This window comes from Nerophis ophidion, linkage group LG25, assembly GCF_033978795.1.
Source record: "Nerophis ophidion isolate RoL-2023_Sa linkage group LG25, RoL_Noph_v1.0, whole genome shotgun sequence".
Taxonomy (NCBI): domain Eukaryota; kingdom Metazoa; phylum Chordata; class Actinopteri; order Syngnathiformes; family Syngnathidae; genus Nerophis; species Nerophis ophidion.
In genome coordinates this window covers 37005547-37027858 of record NC_084635.1, presented here as the reverse complement: position 1 = coordinate 37027858, position 22312 = coordinate 37005547, and the positions used below count along the sequence as shown (strand labels likewise).

At 33.1% G+C, this 22312-nt stretch overlaps 1 protein-coding gene and 1 long non-coding RNA gene across 6 annotated transcripts in view; one reads left to right on the top strand and one right to left on the bottom strand.

Moving 5' to 3' along the window:
- Positions 1–22312, top strand: part of LOC133542827 (ephrin type-A receptor 6-like) — a 223251-nt gene that overhangs the window by 184335 nt on the left and 16604 nt on the right. For all 5 annotated transcript variants that reach the window (XM_061887022.1, XM_061887021.1, XM_061887018.1 and 2 more), the window contains exons 9-13: positions 7232–7356; positions 11746–11908; positions 13412–13517; positions 18395–18465; positions 20959–21084. In XM_061887022.1, the coding sequence (XP_061743006.1) occupies positions 7232–7356; positions 11746–11908; positions 13412–13517; positions 18395–18465; positions 20959–21084 (591 nt within the window). The remainder of the gene's footprint in view (positions 1–7231; positions 7357–11745; positions 11909–13411; positions 13518–18394; positions 18466–20958; positions 21085–22312) is intronic.
- Positions 1–22312, bottom strand: part of LOC133542828 (uncharacterized) — a 58883-nt gene that overhangs the window by 31646 nt on the left and 4925 nt on the right. The window contains exon 2 of the long non-coding RNA XR_009804221.1: positions 13389–13510. This is a non-coding gene — a long non-coding RNA (uncharacterized LOC133542828). The remainder of the gene's footprint in view (positions 1–13388; positions 13511–22312) is intronic.

Sequence of the window (22312 nt, the reverse complement as noted above, 5' to 3'; positions counted from 1 at the left end):
TTGACATGACTCATTCAGAGTAATCAATCAGGTATTTTGTTACCGGACTGAAAGTCATCTTTATTTTTGGTATGCAGTATGCAGAGATGGGTAGCGTTCACATTTGAACTGATACGGTACCAACTCCAGGTATTCAACGCTAGCAATTTTTGTTACTTTTCTGTGTGTTAATAAATATTAATTATTTTTGATAAAAAATCTTGTTTTTATTCAACCTTTAGAAAGGAGCTGATTACGACTGCTGTCCAGTTTAGGGTTTTATAGTACACTAGTATAGTCTCGCGGTACTAATGAATCCAAAACGGTACTATACTCTGTTTAAAAAGTACAGGTTGGCCATATAGCAGAGGAGCATGTTTGGCAGTGCACAGTCACAGAGTACTTACAAGCAGACACGGTGTGTGGACAGAAAAGGGAGAACGGATGCATTTTGGCCTGAAAACTAACGATAAAGGTGAAGTTATAACACTGAAACGCCCCTTTAGACTTGGCTACAGTGTTTCAGCTACTTCTAAATCACGAATCCTCATCTCCATGGCGACAAATAAAGTAAGTTTCTTACAAGACAGAAAAGGGAGAACGGATACATTTTGGCCTAAAAACTAACGATAAAGGTGAAGTTATAACACTGAAACGCCCTTTTAGACATGGCTACAGTGTTTCAGCTACTTCTAAATCACGAATTCTCGTCTCCATGGCGACAAATAAAGTAATTTTCTTACAAGTATCATCCCTACAGAACGAGGAATAGCTAAACATTCTTCACTACACACCTTAGCTCACCGACGTCACAATGTAAACAAACGCAAAAGGTGGATCTACTCCTGACATCCACTGTAATGATACCAAGTACAAGAGTGTATCTAGTCGATACTGCTATGATTACGTCAATATTTTTTATCGTCACAAAATCTTTTTAATTTAGAAAATGTTCATAGATTCAGGAAATACTTCCCTGGACACATGAAGACTTTGAATATGACCAATGTATGATCTTGAAACTACTTGGTATCAAGTCAAGTCAAGTCAGCTTTATTTGTCAATTTCTTTACATGTAAGACATACAAAGGAATCGAAATTATGTTTCTCACTCCCCCATGCGTAGACAAAAAGAAAAAATGTAGGCATCGGATTGATACCTAAATGTTTGGCATCATCCAAAACCACGCAATGTACTTTGAAGTCAACACAGCACATCATTTACTTATATGACCCAATCCAAACAACCTTCCCTAGTCATGGTGCAAAAAATAAAAATGACACACAGAGTTAACACACAAATTACACAACCTGTTCAATGAACTTTGTGAATATTATACAAAATGTCCAATCATCATAAAAAAATATATACAAAACCCAAAACCAGTGAAGTTACACATTGTGTAAATGGTAAAATAAAAACTAAATACAATGATTTGCAAATCCTTTTCAACCAATATTCAGTTGAATAGACTGCAAAGACAAGATATTAAATGTTCCAACTGAGAAACTTAAGTGGGTTTTTTAAAATAATCATTAACTTAGAATTTAATGGCAGCAACACATTGCAAATAAGTTGGCACAGGGTCATTTTTACCAGTGTGTTACATCACCTTTCCTTTTAACAACACTCAGTAAACCTTTGGGAACTGAGGAGACACATTTTTGAAGCTTTTCAGGTGGGATTCTTTCCCATTCTTGCTTGATGTACAGCTTAAGTTGTTCAACAGTCCGTTGTGGTATTTTAGGCTTCATAATGTGCCACACATTTTCGATGGGAGACATGTCTGGACTACAGGCAGGCCAGTCTAGTACCCGCACTCTTTTACTATGAAGCCACGCTGTTGTAACACATGGCTTGGCATTGTCTTGTTGAAATAAGCAGGGGCGTCCATGATAACGTTGCTTGGATGACAACATATGTTGCTCCAAAACCTGTATGTACCTTTCAGCATTAATGGTGCCTTCACAGATGTGTAAGTTACCCATAACTTGGGCACTAATACACCCCCATACCATCACACATGCTGCCTTTTCAAATTTGCGTCTAAAACAATCCGGATGGTTCTTTTCCTCTTTGGTCCGGAGGACACGGCGTCCACAGTTTCCAAAAACAATTTGAAATGTGGACTCGTCAGGCCACGGAACACTTTTCCACTTTGAATCAGTCCATCTTAGATGAGCTTGGGCCCAGCGAAGCCTCTGGGTGTTGTTGATAAATGGCTATCGTTTTGCATAGTACAGTTTTGACTTGCACTTACAGATGTAGCGACCAACTGTAGTTACTGATAGTGGTTTTCTAAAGTGTTATTGAGCCCATGTGGGGATATCCTTTACACACTGTCGCTTTTTCCATGCAGTACCGCCTGAGGGATCCAAGGTCCGTAATATCATCGCTTACGCACAGTGATTTCTCCAGATTCTCTGAACCTTTTGATGACATTACGGACCGAAGATGGTGAAATCCCTAAATTCCTTGCAATAACTCGTTGAGAAATGTTGTTCTTAAGCAATTTGCTCACGAATTTGTTCACAAAGTGGTGAACCTCGCCCCGTTCTTGTTTGTGAACGACTGAGCATTTCATGGAAGCTTTTTTTTTAATACCCAATCATGGCACCCCCAAGTTCCCAATTAGCCTGCTCGCCTGTGGTTTGTGCCAAATAAGTGTTTGATGTGCATTCCTCAACTTTCTCAGTCTTTTATGCCACTTGTGCCAGCTTTTTTTAAACATGTTGCAGGCATCAAGTTCCAAACATTTGGATTGTTTTGTGTCATGTTTGTGTGTCCTCTCCAATGCTCTGTTGATTGCTTTTCTGAGTGTTGCTGGGTCGAGTTTGGAATTGGAATTGTATTATCGTGGTATTATTGTGTATTATTTTGTTGGATTGATTAATACAAAAATAATAAAAATTCCAAGTGAGCTAATATTTGCCAAAAATAACGTGTTGTAGTTCCAACGTTAAATATCTTGTCTTTGCGGTCTATTTAATAGAATATTGTCATGTCTGTGTGATTATGTTTAGTTTTTTGCACACTCAGTTCTTGTTTTTGCACTTCCTGGTTTGTTTTGTTACCATGACTACCCATTAGTTTTCACCTGTCTCACGTTTTGCACTCGCACACCTATCATGTCACTGCTATTTAAGCCCGTCTGTTTCTGTTCTTTGTCTTGGCAACATGACCTCCTTCACAGGTTACTTTCTTGTTCAAAGTAAGTTTTTTGTTATTCATGCCATAGTGCTACTTTTTGTTTTCGTAGTCAAGTTTGTTCTCCGCCATTGTGCACGCCTTTTATTTGTTCCTATTTTTTTAGTTATAGTGTCAAAATAAAAAGATGTCTCTACCTTCACGCCAGTTCTAATCCATTCGCTTTGCAACTCGGGGAAAAAATCTACGCCCAAGTCCAAGTCCTGACAAATATAAGTTGAAAAGGATTTGCAAATCATTGAATTCTGGGTTTATTTACCTATTCATTTTTTTATTATTTTTTTTATTATTACAATAATAAATACATAAATAACAGTTAATAAATAATTATAATAAATACGTAAAATAAATACATGAATAAAATAAATAATAATAATAAATAATTATAATTTATCTACTCATTTATTGTATTTATTATTTATTACCTATTTATTTTATTTACACAAGGTGCCAACTTCACTGCTTTGGGGGTTTGTATTTGTTAGGACTGCAACATGGCTAATAAGAGACGTTTGAAAACTTTTAAAAAATGACTCTTTCGAGAAAAGGAAGTGACAAACAATTAATTATGACTAACCTCATATTAACGTTACTTTGCACCTCGGGTGTGAGTTTTTTGCATCAGTCAGCAGCGGAAGTCTTACATTCCACACACACCTCCATCCCCCCCCCCCCTCCCTGCTCCATGCCGCTTTAAAAATAGCAGCGATGGCGGCCCCGCTGAACTGTGACGCATCGTGTCGGCTTGACTTGCAGCGAGAAAACCTCGGTGCCGTGACAAGATGTGAAAGTGGCGTCTGCTTTACCACATGTGACATGCCACCTCTGAGGCGTCGCTTTCTGGCCTTCCTTTTGGCGTCTTTCATCTCCGCTACTTAGCTGATGATGATGACGACTATATATATATATATATATATATATATGTATACATATACATATACATATATATATACATGTGATCCATTATAGTTATGGCGGAGGTGTCGCTCTGTATTCCTGTAACGAGAGCGGCTGACTCGACGAGAGAGGGCGTGCATCTTTTACTTTGCCTCTGTTTAAGTGGGAGATTTATGAATAATTGATGGTAAATATTTGAGTTTCAGTGAAGCATGTTCGCCTCGCTCGTTTCCATTCCTGCGGAAAATAAACACCAACAACCACGAGGTGGAAGTTATAAACCGATCCATATCTGAGTGACTTGTTATTTAAAGTGTGTCTTCTTGACCAGGGCTGTCCAAAGTGCGGCCCGCAGCTCACTTTTTACCGACACCGTGTAAAAATCATTTTATATTTTTAAAAAGTAGGATAAAAGAGTAAAAAAGGTGAAATGTAATAAGAAAATGTTGCACTTGAGACTCCAATACAGACTTGCCAACCCCTCGTGGACTCCCGAAATTCAGGCGGAGCTGGAGGCCACGCCCCCTCCAGCTCCATGCGGACCTGAGTGAGGACAGCCTGTTTTCACGTCCACTTGCCCACAATATAAACAGCGTGTCTGCCCAATGACGTTATAACTGTAGCATGATCGAAGGCTAGTTCTTGGTTTCTTATGTGGGTTTATTGTTAGGCGGTTTCATTACGTCCTCCCAGCGCGGTAACAACACACAACAACAGCAGTCACGTTTTCGTCTACCGTAAAGCAGTCTGTCTGCCGTAAACAGCAATGTTGTGACACTCTTAAACAGGACAATACTGCCATCTACTGTACATGCATATGGTTAGAAACATAGTGACAGAGAATAGAACAAGGATGGACAATTCAACCCTTAACTCAACAATGAGTAGATGAGTATTATGTGTGTGTGTACGTGTAAATAAATGAACACTGAAGTATTTATATATATATTTATATATATATATATATATATATATATAGCTAGAATTCACTGAAAGTCAAGTATTTCTTATATATATATATATATATATATATATATATATATATATATATATATATATATATATATATGAAATACTCGACTTGATGAATTCTAGTTGTAAATATACCCCCCCCCCTCTAAACCACGCCCCCAACCAATAACACAAAAAGTTTCCATGCAGGCTGTTTTTTTTTTCTCCTTTAAAACTGTCATTGCTCAAAAAAAAATAATGAATCAAAATCAATGTTGTTATGAGTTATTGATCTCATTTGGCTCTAATTACTTCACAGCAAAAATTTCAGTTTGAAATATTTTTGGGGGGAAATATTACCAATAAAAAAACAAAGCTTTCTTTGGTAAAAATTCTAATTTCTTGTCCGACTCGAATCGGTTCCGAAAATTCCCCGATTACCCGAAATGTCCAGGAATTTCCACCCCATTGAAAATAAATGGGCAATAAACAAATCTCTCCATCTTACACAATTCTCTCAAGAAATGCGCCCCCTCTGGCCAAAATGAATAAAACAAATAAAATAAATATGTATATGTAGACATACTGTAATAACTTGAAGTAAATAATGAATAATAAAAAACAATTACAAACATAAAAATCCCCCCCCCCCCCCACCCCAAAAAAATATGAACTAAAAGCAGTCTTTTTCTCACAATGTGTTGACTTTTTTCTCATAAATGTGGGAACAATTTCTGATATTCTTTCTGCTTCTGTAACATCGCAATATTTTCTCGTAAAACTGTTACTTTTTCGTGTAACATTATTACTTTTTAATGTAAAACGGTGACACGTTTCATTAAAAATTCTGACTTTTATCCCAATAGTGCTAATTTTTTTTTTGTTTTTGTAAAATAATGACATTTTTTTGAGTAAAACCATTCCGATTATCGTAATATTGCCAACATTTTTAAGTTTTCGTTTAAAATTTGAGTAAAATTTAAACTTTTTTTATAAAATTGTCAGAATTTTAAGCTTCTCTTGTTAAATTTTAACTGTAATTGAGTAGAATTCCACCTTTTATCATAATATTGCACAAATGGTCAGTTTTTCTTGTAAAATTTTGACTTGTGTTGAGTAATATGACGACTTTTAATATAATACTGCCAATTTCTTTGTTCTTCTTGTAAAATTGTGACATTTTTTGAGTTAAGTTATGACTTTTGTCATAATTTTGCAAAGTAAAAATTTCGATTATTACTATATTGCCAAAATGTTAAAGTTTTTTTTTTATATAAAATTGTGACTTTTGTCGAGTAAAATTACAAATCTTCATCAAATTGCCCAAATGTTGAGCTTTTTTTGTAAAATTGTGGATGCGATTAAGTAAAATTACAACTTTTATCATAATATTGCACAAATGTTCCGTGTTTCTTGTGAAATTTTGACTTGCGTTGAGTAAAATGACGACTTTTATTATAATACCGCCAAAATTCTAAGGTTTTCTTGTGAAATTGTGACCTTTTTCCTTGTGAAATTCCAACAATTTTTTATTTTTTTTTACAACATTCATTTTCATATTTGCATAAAAAATTGTTGGAATTTCACAAGGAAAAAGGTCACAATTTCACAAGAAAACCTTAGAATTTTGGCGGTATTATAATAAAAGTCGTTATTTTACTCAACGCAAGTCAAAATTTCACAAGAAACATATATATTATTAATGTTGTAAACACACATCTTTATATATCTAGAAAGAATGAGGTAGGCATTTTTCCGAGGTCTAAAGGAGGTAACTAATGTGTGTGTGTGTGTGTGTGTGTGCGTGCGTGCGTGCGTGCGTGCGTGCGTGCGTGCGTGCGCGCGTGTGTGTGTGTGTGTGTGTGTGTTTTCATTTTCCATTTGGAGTTTTCACTTTTCTCATGTTGTGTGAAGACACTTCAGAATGCTTTTGAAGGCACATCTCTGAGAGGCGTGGCATCACTTTAGAGTTCATTTCAAAAGTAAAAACAAAACAAAATGTCTGATGCTGACTTCAGTCAATCTCTTGTGGTCAATATTCACTACATAAATAAATACATTTATGTATCTTGACTCACGTCCAGCCGTCTCTTAAATGATTTTTGGATTCAAAATGACCTCTTTTTTTATTTGTGCTGCAGGATTTTTCTACTAAAGTGGTTGGTATTTGACAGTTTTGTTTTTTGTTCTTTGAAGGTCCTGCTCTGGTGGGGGTCATCAAGAAGGACTGGGCCACTGAGAGCAGTATCGCCCTCTCCTGGACAGAAGAGGAACATCCGCCCTTGGACATTGTGGACTATGAGGTCAAATACTACGAGAAGGTAGTGATCATTATCTACTTATGATGGCCAAATCACACATTTTAACAACGTGCACCTTAAAGTCCTACTGAAAGCCACTACTAGCGACCACGCAGTCTGATAGTTTATATATCAATGATGAAATATTAACATTGCAACACATGCCAATACGGCCTTTTTACTTTACTTAATTGCTATTTTAAATCTCGCACGGAAGTATCATGCTAAAATGTCGCGGTATGATGACTCTTGCGCGTGATGTCACGCATTGTACAGGACATTTTGGTCCAGCACCGTTCACAGCTATAAGTCGTCTCTTTTCATCGCATAATTCCACAGTATTCTGGACGTCTGTGTTGCTGAATCTTTTGCAATTTGTTCGATGAATAATGGAGACGTCAAAGAAGAAAGCTGTAGGTGTGAAGCGGTGTATTGCGGCCACCTTTAGCAACACAAACACAGCCAGTGTTTCATTATTTACATCAGTGGTCCCCAGCCACCGGGCCGCAGAAGAATTTTTTATCCATCCATTTTCTACCTCTTATTCCCTGGCGCCTATCTCAGCTACAATCGTGCGGAAGGCAGGGTATACCCTGGACAAGTCGCCACCTCATCGCAGGGCCAACACAGATAGACAGACAACATTCACACACTAGGGCCCATTTAGTGTTGCCAATCAACCTATCCCCAGGTGTATGTCTTTGAGGTGGGAGGAAGCCGGAGTACCCGGAGGGAACCCACCCAGTCATGGGGAGAACATGCAAACTCCACACAGAAAGATCCAGAGCCTGGGATTGAACCCTGGACTACTCAGGACCTTCGTATTGTGAGGCAGACGCACTAACCCCTCTGCCACGGTGAAGCCCCGAATTTTTTATTTATTATCTTTTTTTTATTTTTTATTAAATCAACATAAAAAACACAATATACACTTACAATTTGTGCACCAACCACAAAAACCTCCCTTTTTCATGACAAAGAAAAAAAACTAACAAAAAAAAAAGGACCCATATTCTAGTGCCGACGTTTGGAGATTGAAGTGTTAAAAGTTTGTGGGGGGAAAGAGATGACACATTTTAGGCTTTTTTTTTTAGAACCTTTAGAATTAGAACCTCAAATAGGTCAACCAATCAATCAATGTTTATTTATATAGCCCAAAATCACTAGTAATTATAAATGTTTTAAAAACATATATGTTTTAAAAACATCTATAATAAGACTATAATTACTAACTGGTGGGCACTAAAACATCTATAATTAGACTATAATTACTAACTGGTGGACATTAAAACATTTACAATAAGACTATAATTACTAACTGGTGGGCACTAAAACATTTACAATAAGACTATAATTACTAACTGGTGGACATTAAAACATCTATAATAAGACTATAATTACTAACTGGTGGACATTAAAACATCTATAATCAGACTATAATTACTAACTGGTGGACATTAAAACATCTATAATAAGACTATAATTACTAACTGGTGGACATTAAAACATCTATAATCAGACTATAATTACTAACTGGTGGACATTAAAACATCTATAATCAGACTATAATTACTAACTGGTGGACATTAAAACATCTATAATAAGACTATAATTACTAACTGGTGGACATTAAAACATCTATAATAAGACTATAATTACTAACTGGTGGACATTAAAACATCTATAATAAGACTATAATTACTAACTGGTGGACATTAAAACATCTATAATAAGACTATAATTACTAACTGGTGGGCATTAAAACATCTATAATAAGACTATAATTACTAACTGGTGGGCATTAAAACATCTATAATCAGACTATAATTACTAACTGGTGGGCACTAAAACATCTATAATAAGACTATAATTACTAACTGGTGGACATTAAAACATCTATAATAAGACTATAATTACTAACTGGTGGGCATTAAAACATCTATAATAAGACTATAATTACTAACTGGTGGACATTAAAACATCTATAATAAGACTATAATTACTAACTGGTGGACATTAAAACATCTACAATAAGACTATAATTACTAACTGGTGGACATTAAAACATCTATAATAAGACTATAATTACTAACTGGTGGACATTAAAACATCTATAATAAGACTATAATTACTAACTGGTGGACATTAAAACATCTATAATAAGACTATAATTACTAACTGGTGGGCATTAAAACATCTATAATCAGACTATAATTACTAACTGGTGGGCACTAAAACATCTATAATAAGACTATAATTACTAACTGGTGGACATTAAAACATCTATAATAAGACTATAATTACTAACTGGTGGACATTAAAACATCTATAATAAGACTATAATTACTAACTGGTGGACATTAAAACATCTACAATAAGACTATAATTACTAACTGGTGGACATTAAAACATCTCTAATAAGACTATAATTACTAACTGGTGGGCACTAAAACATCTATAATAAGACTATAATTACTAACTGGTGGACATTAAAACATCTATAATAAGACTATAATTACTAACTGGTGGACATTAAAACATCTATAATAAGACTATAATTACTAACTGGTGGGCACTAAAACATCTATAATAAGACTATAATTACTAACTGGTGGACATTAAAACATCTATAATAAGACTATAATTACTAACTGGTGGACATTAAAACATCTATAATAAGACTATAATTACTAACTGGTGGGCACTAAAACATCTATAATAAGACTATAATTACTAACTGGTGGGCATTAAAACATCTATAATAAGACTATAATTACTAACTGGTGGGCACTAAAACATCTATAATAAGACTATAATTACTAACTGGTGGGCATTAAAACATCTATAATAAGACTATAATTACTAACTGGTGGACATTAAAACATCTACAATAAGACTATAATTACTAACTGGTGGACATTAAAACATCTATAATAAGACTATAATTACTAACTGGTGGACATTAAAACATCTATAATAAGACTATAATTACTAACTGGTGGGCACTAAAACATCTATAATAAGACTATAATTACTAACTGGTGGGCATTAAAACATCTATAATAAGACTATAATTACTAACTGGTGGGCACTAAAACATCTATAATAAGACTATAATTACTAACTGGTGGGCATTAAAACATCTATAATAAGACTATAATTACTAACTGGTGGACATTAAAACATCTACAATAAGACTATAATTACTAACTGGTGGACATTAAAACATCTATAATAAGACTATAATTACTAACTGGTGGACATTAAAACATCTATAATAAGACTATAATTACTAACTGGTGGGCACTAAAACATCTATAATAAGTCTATAATTACTAACTGGTGGGCATTAAAACATCTATAATAAGACTATAATTACTAACTGGTGGGCATTAAAACATCTATAATAAGACTATAATTACTAACTGGTGGGCATTAAAACATCTATAATAAGACTATAATTACTAACTGGTGGACATTAAAACATCTACAATAAGACTATAATTACTAACTGGTGGACATTAAAACATCTATAATAAGACTATAATTACTAACTGGTGGACATTAAAACATCTATAATAAGACTATAATTACTAACTGGTGGACATTAAAACATCTATAATAAGACTATAATTACTAACTGGTGGACACTAAAACATCTACAATAAGACTATAATTACTAACTGGTGGACACTAAAACATCTACAATAAGACTATAATTACTAACTGGTGGACATTAAAACATCTATAATAAGACTATAATTACTAACTGGTGGACATTAAAACATCTATAATAAGACTATAATTACTAACTGGTGGACACTAAAACATCTACAATAAGACTATAATTACTAACTGGTGGACACTAAAACATCTATAATAAGACTATAATTACTAACTGGTGGGCACTAAAACATCTATAATAAGACTATAATTACTAACTGGTGGACATTAAAACATCTATAATAAGACTATAATTACTAACTGGTGGGCATTAAAACATCTATAATAAGACTATAATTACTAACTGGTGGACATTAAAACATCTATAATAAGACTATAATTACTAACTGGTGGGCATTAAAACATCTATAATAAGACTATAATTACTAACTGGTGGACATTAAAACATCTATAATAAGACTATAATTACTAACTGGTGGACATTAAAACATCTACAATCAGACTATAATTACTAACTGGTGGACACTAAAACATCTACAATAAGACTATAATTACTAACTGGTGGACATTAAAACATCTATAATAAGACTATAATTACTAACATTATAATGTGCACTAGTTAGTTTTTATAGTCTCATTATAGATGTTTGAATCCTCCTGCTGTTTTTAAGTGTGCACATGAAGGCATGAAGTGGACTGAAGGACTGACTGTCTTGTGTTCTTCAGGAAGAAGAGCAGCTGAGTTACTCGTCCACCAGGACCAGCAGTCCCAGCGTGGTTGTGTCGGGCCTCAGGGCCGCCAGCGTCTATGTCTTCCACGTACGTGCGCGCACAACTGCTGGCTACACCGCTTACAGTTCCAACTTTGAGTTCTCCACCACAGCTGAAGGTAAGGACAACAATCTGGGGAATCCTCTGAGGAATTTGAAAGAATTTTCCATGGATCCGTGAAAAGGGTCAGCACTTCCTGAAGCATGATTCATTGCTTTAGACCAGGGGTCTAAGGAAATTACTTGGGTTATATATATATATATATATATATATATATATAATGAGGTGTATATATATATATACATATATATATATATAATGAGTTATATATATATATATTTATACACATACACACACGTACATATATATATGTATATATGTGTATGTGTGTGTGTATGTGTATATATATATATATAACTCATTATATATATATATGTATATATATATATATATATACACATTATATATGTGTGTATATATATATATATGTGTGTGTGTATGTATATGTATGTATATATATAATGTGTGTATATATATATATATATATATATATATATGTGTATATATATATATATATATATATATATATATATGTGTATGTATGTGTGTATATATGTGTGTAATTGTGTATATGTGTATATAAATGTGTTTATACATACATATAAGTGTATGTATGTATGTGTGTGTGTGTATGTATGTATGTATGTATATATACGTATATATACATATATGTGTGTGTGTGTATACATATATGTATATATATGTATATATATAATGTGTGTGTATATGTATATATATATATATATCTATAGATATATGTGTATGTATATGTGTGTAATTGTGTATATATATATATGTGTGTATATGAATGTGTGTTTATATATACATATATTTGTATGTATGTGTGTGTATGTATGTATGTATATATATATATATATATATATATATATATATATATATATATATATATATATATGTATATATACATATATATGTGTGTGTGTGTGGATATATATATATGTATATATGTGTGTAATTGTGTATATATATGTGTATATAAATATGTGTGTGAATATATATATATATATACATATATATACATATATGTATATGTATATATATATATATATATATATATATATATATTATTATGTTAATATAAATGGATATATAATTAATATAATTGAATATTCAGAGTATGTGAAAGTTCGACTCTGACCTTCTTTACTTCCATGACGACATTCTTAAAGTTTCGTAATCAGAAATATCAAGCGGCTAAAATTTTAACTGTAATTGAAAATAAAGGTTCACCGTTGTAGTCATATTTTTTGCGCTCAAGAAACTTTTCTATGACTTTATCGCCACGCCGCTTTTTTTCTTAGATATTGTCATTATTGCCACAAGTGGCTGAAAAGTGCATTACAACTGAGGACAGACCACAGCAGAGGAACTGATATTTTGGCCTATGGTTATAAAACACTGTATACTTTTGATATTTTTATCAAACAGTCTGTTTACTGTTGTGTTGGCTAACTAATTCTTGCAACTTGTGAAAAAAATACCAGCTAAAAATGGATGTGAATCCAAACTCTCTTAACTGTTTCCTGGTGTTGTCCTTCAGCACCTGATGTGGCAGACCAAGGTCAAGTTCTGGTTGTTGTCACGGCATCTGTGGGGGGCTTCTCTCTGCTCGTCATCCTCACACTCTTCCTCCTCATCACTGGACGGTGAGGGACACACACACACACACACACACACACACACACACACACACACACACACACTTGTATTAGTTACCTCCTTGAGACCTCGGAAAAATGCCCACCTCATTAGACCAGCCTTTCTAGACATATAAAGATGTGTGTTTACAACATTAATAATATATACATACTATGCAAATATGAAAATCAATGTTGTAAAAAAAAAAGAATTGTTGGAATTTCACAAGGAAAAAGGTCACAATTTCACAAGAAAACCTTAGAATTTTGGCAGTATTATAATAAAAGTTATCATTTTACTCAATGCAAGTTAAAATTTGACAAGAAACACGGAACATTTGTGCAAAATTATGATAAAAGTTGTAATTTTACTTAATTGCAGTCGCAATTTTACAAAAAAAGCTCAACATTTGGGCAGTTTGAGGAAGATTTGTAATTTTACTCGACAAAAGTCACAATTTTATAAGAAAATTTTAACATTTTGGCAATATGGTAATAATCAAATTTTTACTTTGTAAAATTATGACAAAAGTCATAACTTAACTCAAAAAAAATTCACAATTTTACAAGAAGAACAAAGAAATTGGCAGTATTATAATAAAAGTCATCATATTACTCAACGCAAGTCAAAATTTTACAAGAAAAACTGACCATTTGTGCAATATTGTGATAAAAGGTGGAATTCTACTCAATTACAGTTAAAATTTTACAAGAGAAGCTTAAAATTCTGACAATTTTATAAAAAAAGTTAAAATTTTACTCAAATTTTAAACGAAAACTTAAAAATGTTGGCAATATTACAATAATCGGAATGGTTTTACTCAAAAAAATGTCATTATTTTACAAAAACAACAAAAAAATAAGCACTATTGGGATAAAAGTCAGAATTTTTTATGACACGTGTCACCGTTTTACATTCAAAAGTAATAATGTTACACGAAAAAGTAACAGTTTTACGAGAAAATATTGCGATGTTACAGAAGCAGAAAGAATATCAGAAATTGTTCCCACATTTATGAGAAAAAGTCGACACACTGTGAGAAAAAGACTGCTTTTAGTTCATATTTTTGGGGGGGGGGATTTTTATGTTTGTAATTGTTTTTTATTATTCATTATTTACTTCAAGTTATTACAGTATGTCTACATATACATATTTATTTTATTTGTTTTATTCATTTTGGCCAGAGGGGGCGCATTTTTATTTCTTACACACACTTGTTATTTCATATGTTGACCAGAGGGGGAGTACTTTTAAAACCGACACAGTCCATTTTTAAAATCCCTCCTTTTTGGGACCACCCTCATTTTGATATATTTCACCACCAGGGGTGCTAATGAGACATTCTCTATTGGATGCAATGTTTTTTTGTATTGGGACCATGATGGATGTCCTAACTTGTTCACACCTCCTCATATGGAAGCCACTTTTCCTTCTTGATGTATCAAGAAAGGTAGAAATACAAGAACACACACACACACACACACACACACACACACACACACACACATGCAGGAGTCTGCTAATAGACTTTTTTTTTTTCTCTTTGCCGCCAAACAAGCAAGCATTCTTATTTTCCAAGAGGCTGAACAAATGTTTTGCTTAATTACTCGACATGTAACTCACAGAGCCACCGTTTGATTCCTTCCATCTGCTGAGCTCCCATTTTTGACATCAGTCAGCTTCCGGTTCCACAAAGTATTTTCATTAGCGGGACAAAGCGGGCAAAATGGCTGCGAAACATTTGATAATTTTGTTTCATTTTTAAACGTTTAATTTGGCGTTTGGTCCAAGTCCAAAATAAATCAATGGAAATGAATGCATCAATATGTGAAAGGCCTTAAGGCTGGACAATTAATACTATTTTAATCTTGATTTTAGCTTCTTAAAATCATAAAAATATTATCATGGACAAAACATGCATCGAATTAAAATATTGGTCAAAATGAATGTACTGCAGCAATAAATGTGAGGAGGTTTGTATTTAATTAAATGACCGTTTATTTCATTTAATTTATGACACAAAAAATAAGTGTAAAAAGTTAAAAAAAAAAAAAAAAAAACGGAAACAATTTTTTACATTGCTTTTGTTATCAAGATGTATAATTTTTAATGTTATTATTATTATTTTCCTTGTTTTGTATTCATTACTAATTTGTATCCGGTTGGCATGTAGATTTACACTTAAAGTACAAAAACAGTCATGTTTTTACATTATTCAATAATAGTTTTTTTTAATAGTGATTTATTTATTTATTTTTCTGCATGGATCGGAGCACGGAAAATGTCAACAAATTAATTACACAACACCAAATATTGAATTTTACAGCCAAGCTGCTCCTAGCCCCTTCCTGCTCCAGCATTGATAGGAAAATAAGGCCGATTATTCTTTAACTGATCCTTGTGGTGCGCAGGGTTCAATCCCCTGGTCGGAGTTGAGTCAGGAAGATTTGAAAAACTTTGTCAAATTTATAATTTTGCACAAAAAAATATGTTTGGATGGATGGATGGATGGATAGATAGATAGATAGATAGATAGATAGATAGATAGATAGATAGATAGATAGATAGATAGATGGATGGATGGATGGATGGATGGATGGATGGATGGATGGATGGATGGATGGATGGATGGATGGATGGATGGATGGATGGATGGATGGGTGGGTGGGTGGGTGGGTGGGTGGGTGGGTGGGTGGATGGATGGATAGATAGATAGATAGATAGATAGATAGATAGATAGATAGATAGATAGATAGATAGATAGATAGATAGATAGATAGATAGATAGATAGATAGATAGATAGATAGATAGATGGATAAATAGACAGATAGATAGATAGATAGATAGATAGATAGATAGATAGATAGATAGATAGATAGATAGATAGATAGACAGATAGATAGATAGATGGATAGATAGATGGATGGATAGATAGATAGATAGATAGATAGATAGATAGATAGATAGATAGATAGATAGATAGATAGATAGATAGATAGATAGATCAATCGATCGATAGATAGTACTTTTATGTTACATTCTTATTCCACAATCAAATCAATTAATTTTTGTCCTCAAAATTCTCCACACAATAACCAATAAAAACAAAGTGAAAATGTTGTTGTTTTTTTTTAAGAATTTTTAAATTATTAAAAATAAAAAACTAAGAAATGACATGAAATCCCACTTTGACTGTTCATGAAAGAGCACAAACGGCCGTATTCTAAACTGGAATAAATGCATTTTTGTCCTCTAAATCCTCCACACAATAACCCATAATAACTAGGCGAAAATGTTTGGGGTTTTTTTTACATATTTTTTTGCAAATTTATCAGAAATAAAAAAACTAAGAAATCACATGAAATCACACTTGACTGAGCCTGGCAGAGAACAAGCAGCCTTATTCTAAACTGGAATAAATGCATTTTTGTCCTTTTTGTCCTTAAAATTCTCCACACAATAACCCATAATAACAATATGATTTTTTTTTTGTTTTTTGTTGAATTTTTGCAAATGTATTAAAAATAAAAACATTTAAAAAAATCACATGAAATCTCACTTGACTGAGCTTGGCACAGCACAAACTGTCTTATTCTAAACTGGAATAAATTAATGTTTGTCCTCAAAATTCTACTCACAATAACCCATAATAACAATGTAAAAACGTTTTTGTTTTTTTTAGAAATTTTTGGCAAATGTATTAAAAATAAAAAACTAAGAAATCACACTTTAGTGTGCCTGGCGGAGCACAAACAGCCTTATTGTAAACTGGAATAAATAAATAAAAATTCTCTCAAAATTCTCCACACAATAATCCATAATAATAATGTAAAAACTGTTCTTTTATTATTTTTTTTTAGAATTTCTTGCAAATGTATTAAAATTTAAAAAATAACAAATAACATGAAATCATTGTGCATAACAGAGCACAAGCAGCCTTACTCTAAATTTAATTAAATTAATTTCTGTCCTCAAAATTCTACACACAATAACCCATAATAACAATGTGAAACGTTTTTTGTTTTGTTTTTAGAATTCTTTGCAAATTTATTAAAAACAAAAAACTAAGAACTCACATGGAATCACACTTGACTGTGCATGGCAGAGCACAAACTGCCTTATTCTAAACTGGAATAAAGTCATTATTTTCTCTCAAAATTCTCCACACAATAACCCATAATAATAATGTGAAAACTTTGATTTTTTTTTTCGAATTTGTTGCAAATGTATTCAAATAAAAAAAAACTAAGAAATCACATGAAATCATTGTGCAACACGGAGCACAAACGGCCTTATTCTGAACTGGAATAAATTATCTTTTTTCTCTTAAAATTCTCCACACAATAACCCATAATAACAATGTGAAAACGTTTTTTGTTTTTTTCAATATTTATATTCAATATTAAAAATAATCAACTTAAATTACATGAAATCACGTTTGAAAGGGCATGGCAGAGCCAAAAATTGCCTTATTCTTAACTGGAATAGATTCACTTTGTCCTCAAAATTCTCCACAAAATACCCCATAATAACAACGTTAAACCGTTTTTTTTTGTTGTTTTTTTTGTTTTTTTTTTAAATTTTTTGTCTTTCAAACAGTATTTTATATATTATAACTAACTAAGACTAATATTTATTAATAATTCTAATTAATATAATTATTAACAATTGTATTCATATTTATTATAACAAATATTAATTATGTTCAATGCTTTTCATGTGATTTAAATGAGGCAAAGGATAACTAAGGTCAAATATTTGTGAATAAACATATTATTAATTACTCAGTCACATCCTGTCATCACGGTTATGGTTTTAGTATTGTCAGATATCAATATTTAATAAAGATGTTCCAATATTTAATAAAGATGTTCCCCTTCACAGGTGTCAGGGGTACATCAAAGCCAGGATGAAGTCCGAGGAGAAGAGGAGGACACGCTTCCGTAGTGGACATGGTAATGTTTTGGTTTGAATGGACTTTTTTCCCACACATAAATACGCTTACACCACAGCTAAGCTTTGATACATTTTGCACTTTGCATTAAAAGCAATCCAATGGTGGTCAATGTATGCTACGCTAACAACACACACACCTGTTAGCTTTGCGTTATATTAGCAAACAATCTAATAACAGATCTCAATGATCATGAATCAACTTTGTTCTTACAATCTGTCGAGGGCCAATTAAAAACTTGTTGCGGGCTGACAGTGGCCCCCGGCCTGCACTTTGGACACCCAACCGTAGAAATACTAAACTAGAAAATATCCAGTAACAAACGTGTCTGCGCCATTGAAAGTATTTTGTACTTAGAATGTTGAGCATTTCCCATGAAAAACATGCATCAAATTAAATTGAAGTTTGATTAAAAAAGTAATACAAATTTACATAAATAAAAAAAGTGCGAAAAGAAATCCTATGGGGGGGTCAAAAAAATTTCTGCTTCTGGTAATCAATTTAGCCAAGAGCAGCCCTGCACTTAAATAAAAAAGTGTAAAAAATAATAATTATAAGGGGCTTGAAAATGAATTCTGCTTCCAAAAACTAAAATTGAAATAAAATAATTAAAGAAGCCACTTTATATTTACAAAATGAGGTATCAATCAATGAAACAACCGTCTGTGGTCCAAAAATGGCACCCACGCCGCACTTTGGACCCCCCAGACTTAGACACACAAGGCAGATGCATACTAGAAAGCATCCAGTAACAAACGTGTCCGTGTCATTGAATTTATTTTCTACTAAGAATTCAAAGTATACATTTCCCATGAATTAGTTTTAGTACAAAACATGCATCAAATTGAATTCAAGTTTAATTAAACAAGTGATAAAAAATAGTTTCACAGGAAAAAATGTTGCGGGTTTCTATATATATATATATATATGTATATATATATATATATATATATATATATATATATATGCACAAATAAAAGTTCATGGGGGCTACCCAAATTATTAAATTATGATTCTTCTTAACCAGAAGAAGCCTTGCACCTAATTTAAAAAAGTGTTACTAATAATGTGGGGGTGGTCCTCAAAATTAAATTCTGCTTACAATAAATAAATTGGAAATTAAAAATGACAATTAAAACACATTAATGAATCCGCTTTATTTTTGCCATCTGTTGAAGGCCAATAAAAAAAACTCACTCTGGGCCAAAAATGGCCACACTTTGGACACCCATGATTTAAAGATAGAAAATATCCAGTAACAGACGTGTCCGCATCATTAAAATTACAGAGTTTAATCTAATAAATGATTGTGACCACTCGGTGTCGCCAAAATGAAATTTAGACAACAATGGTGGGTGTGACAAACACTAACACATAACAGACGTATGCAGTCTTTAAATTGAAGTGGGATGGTAGTCATTTCAGTTATATACATATATATATATATATATATATATATATATATATATATATATATATATATATATATATATTCCACGCTAGAAATAATTAAAAGTACTTTTTATCTCATTATTTTAAATTTTCATTGCATACTTAACTTAGCATAGGGATATTTTTTTTAAATAGAGATACATAAAAAGTCAAAATTATCATACGTAGTTAATATATATAATATATATAAATATTATCTTTAAGTATTACTTAAATGTGTAAATAATTAAATTAAAACATTTAAAATAAAATACTAAAAAAAAGGTTATTAATTACTTTAATGTAAATGACATTTATTTCATTTTAAATAATTACACGTATTAATATTCAAATAAAGATTTTACTATTTAAATTGTAATAATGATTTACCGTTGTAATTAAAATTGTTTGTGGTTGAAATATTTCACATTTGATTCATTATTTCAATGATTAATTAAACAAATGTGTCTGCATCATTAACTTAATGAAGGATTGTGACCACTCGCTGTCGCCAAAATGAAATTACCACCCCACTTCAATTGAAAGACTGCATAAGTCTGTCAGGTGTTGGTGTTTTGCACTCTGAGTCATGTCACTTGAGCAAACCTTTTTTTTTTTAAAAAATATTCCACGCTAGAAATAATTAAGAGTATCGCACGATTGGCGCTGATATCGTCTCAGAATAACACGGCCGAGATATGAGAGGTAAAAAAAAAAAGTTTCCCAGGTGTGTCTCCGAGTCCAACTTGTTTGACAGCACATAAATCATTCAGACAGGAAAGTTAAAATGTACTTTTAAAAAAGTATTTAAGCTCTGGCCAGGCAGCCGACTGTCTTAACATTTCACACTAACAATATTTTTATATTCTCCTCGTTAAACTTCATTCACGTCTATTCCGGGGCTGCAGACACAATACTTAACGAGGGGAGGTCTCACTCCTGTGCATCTTTGCACTACTTTTTAACACCACTTCTCAGACTAACTGCACAGTCCTCCCCCCACAATTTGACAATGATGATAATTGTCACAGATATTTCACAGCAATCTGTCTCCTCTCACCAGTTCCTTTCTCTGGGATAAAGTCTTACGTGGACCCCGACACCTACGAGGACCCCACTCAGGCTGTGGAGGAGTTTGCCAGAGAGATAGACCCCTCCTCTATTTGCATCGACAGGGTGATCGGCTCAGGTAAATGTCCACATTCTTCTGTTGTAAACAAGACCAACAACATGAAGGTTTGTGATGTTTCAAAGACAGGGAAATACAGGTTTCTGTCACTCTGGCGCCCTCTGCTGGACACAGTTTGTAAATGTTTTTAACATGAAACTGCAGAGTGTCCACTGGACTTCTCTTTTGGAGACAAAGTCTGTCAACTGTACTTTTTACCTCATTATTTGACTTTTTTTTTTTTAACATAATTCGGGTCCTTGGCCCATGGCAAAGGACTCCACAGGAGTCCTTTGCCATGGACCAAGGACCCTATTGAAACTGCTGTGTTTTATTATTATTCCGCACCTACGCGCTGTAATTTGACCCCCTTAACATGCTTCAAAACTCACCAAATTTGACACACACGTCGGTATAGCAAACCTTCCCAACATATTAAGCAACCAATCCCCCAAAATGAAAATTGCGCTCTAGCGCCCCCTAGGAAAAAATGACAGACAAAACTGCGTGTAACTTCTGTTAGGAATGTCATGGCGACATGAAACAAAAACTCCTATGTAGGTCTGACTTGGACCCAATTTTCATACACTCACTTCTTTCAGCAAAAATCTACAGGAAATGGGCAAAAACCCCTTCAAAATAACATTTTCGCAAAAAATAAAATTTTTGCCTCTTTGTGCTGTAATTTGACCCCTTTAAAATGCTTCAAAAGTCACCAAACTTGGCGCACACATAAGGACTGGCGAATATTGCGATCTAATGAAAAAAACAAACCCCAAAACTCAAAATTGCGCTCCAGCGCTATTTTTGAATAAAACACTGAAAAAACTGCTCCTAGGAAGAAAACACAGACAAAATTGCTTGTAACTTCCAGTAAGAATGTCGGAGAGACATGAAACAAAAACCTCTATGTAGGTCTCACTTAGACCTACATTTCATAGATTGACAACCCCCAACAAAAATCAACAGGAAGTTTGCAATCCCCCCTTCAAAACAAAAGTTTAGTAAAAACCGGTCACCTTTCTTCAAACATTATCTCCTCTGAGTGCGTTTGTTGTTTTGGCTTCAAACTCGCACAGGAGAGAGATTGAACCCTTCTGATTAAAAGTATAGAACAGAGTTTTGATAAGTTCTCAGGTTTTGATTTTACGCGCCTTCAAAGAACCCCTGTGCAAAGTCTCCTAAAAAATGTCATTTTTGCCTCTTTGAGCTGTTATTTGACCCCCTTAAAATGCTTCTAAACTCACCA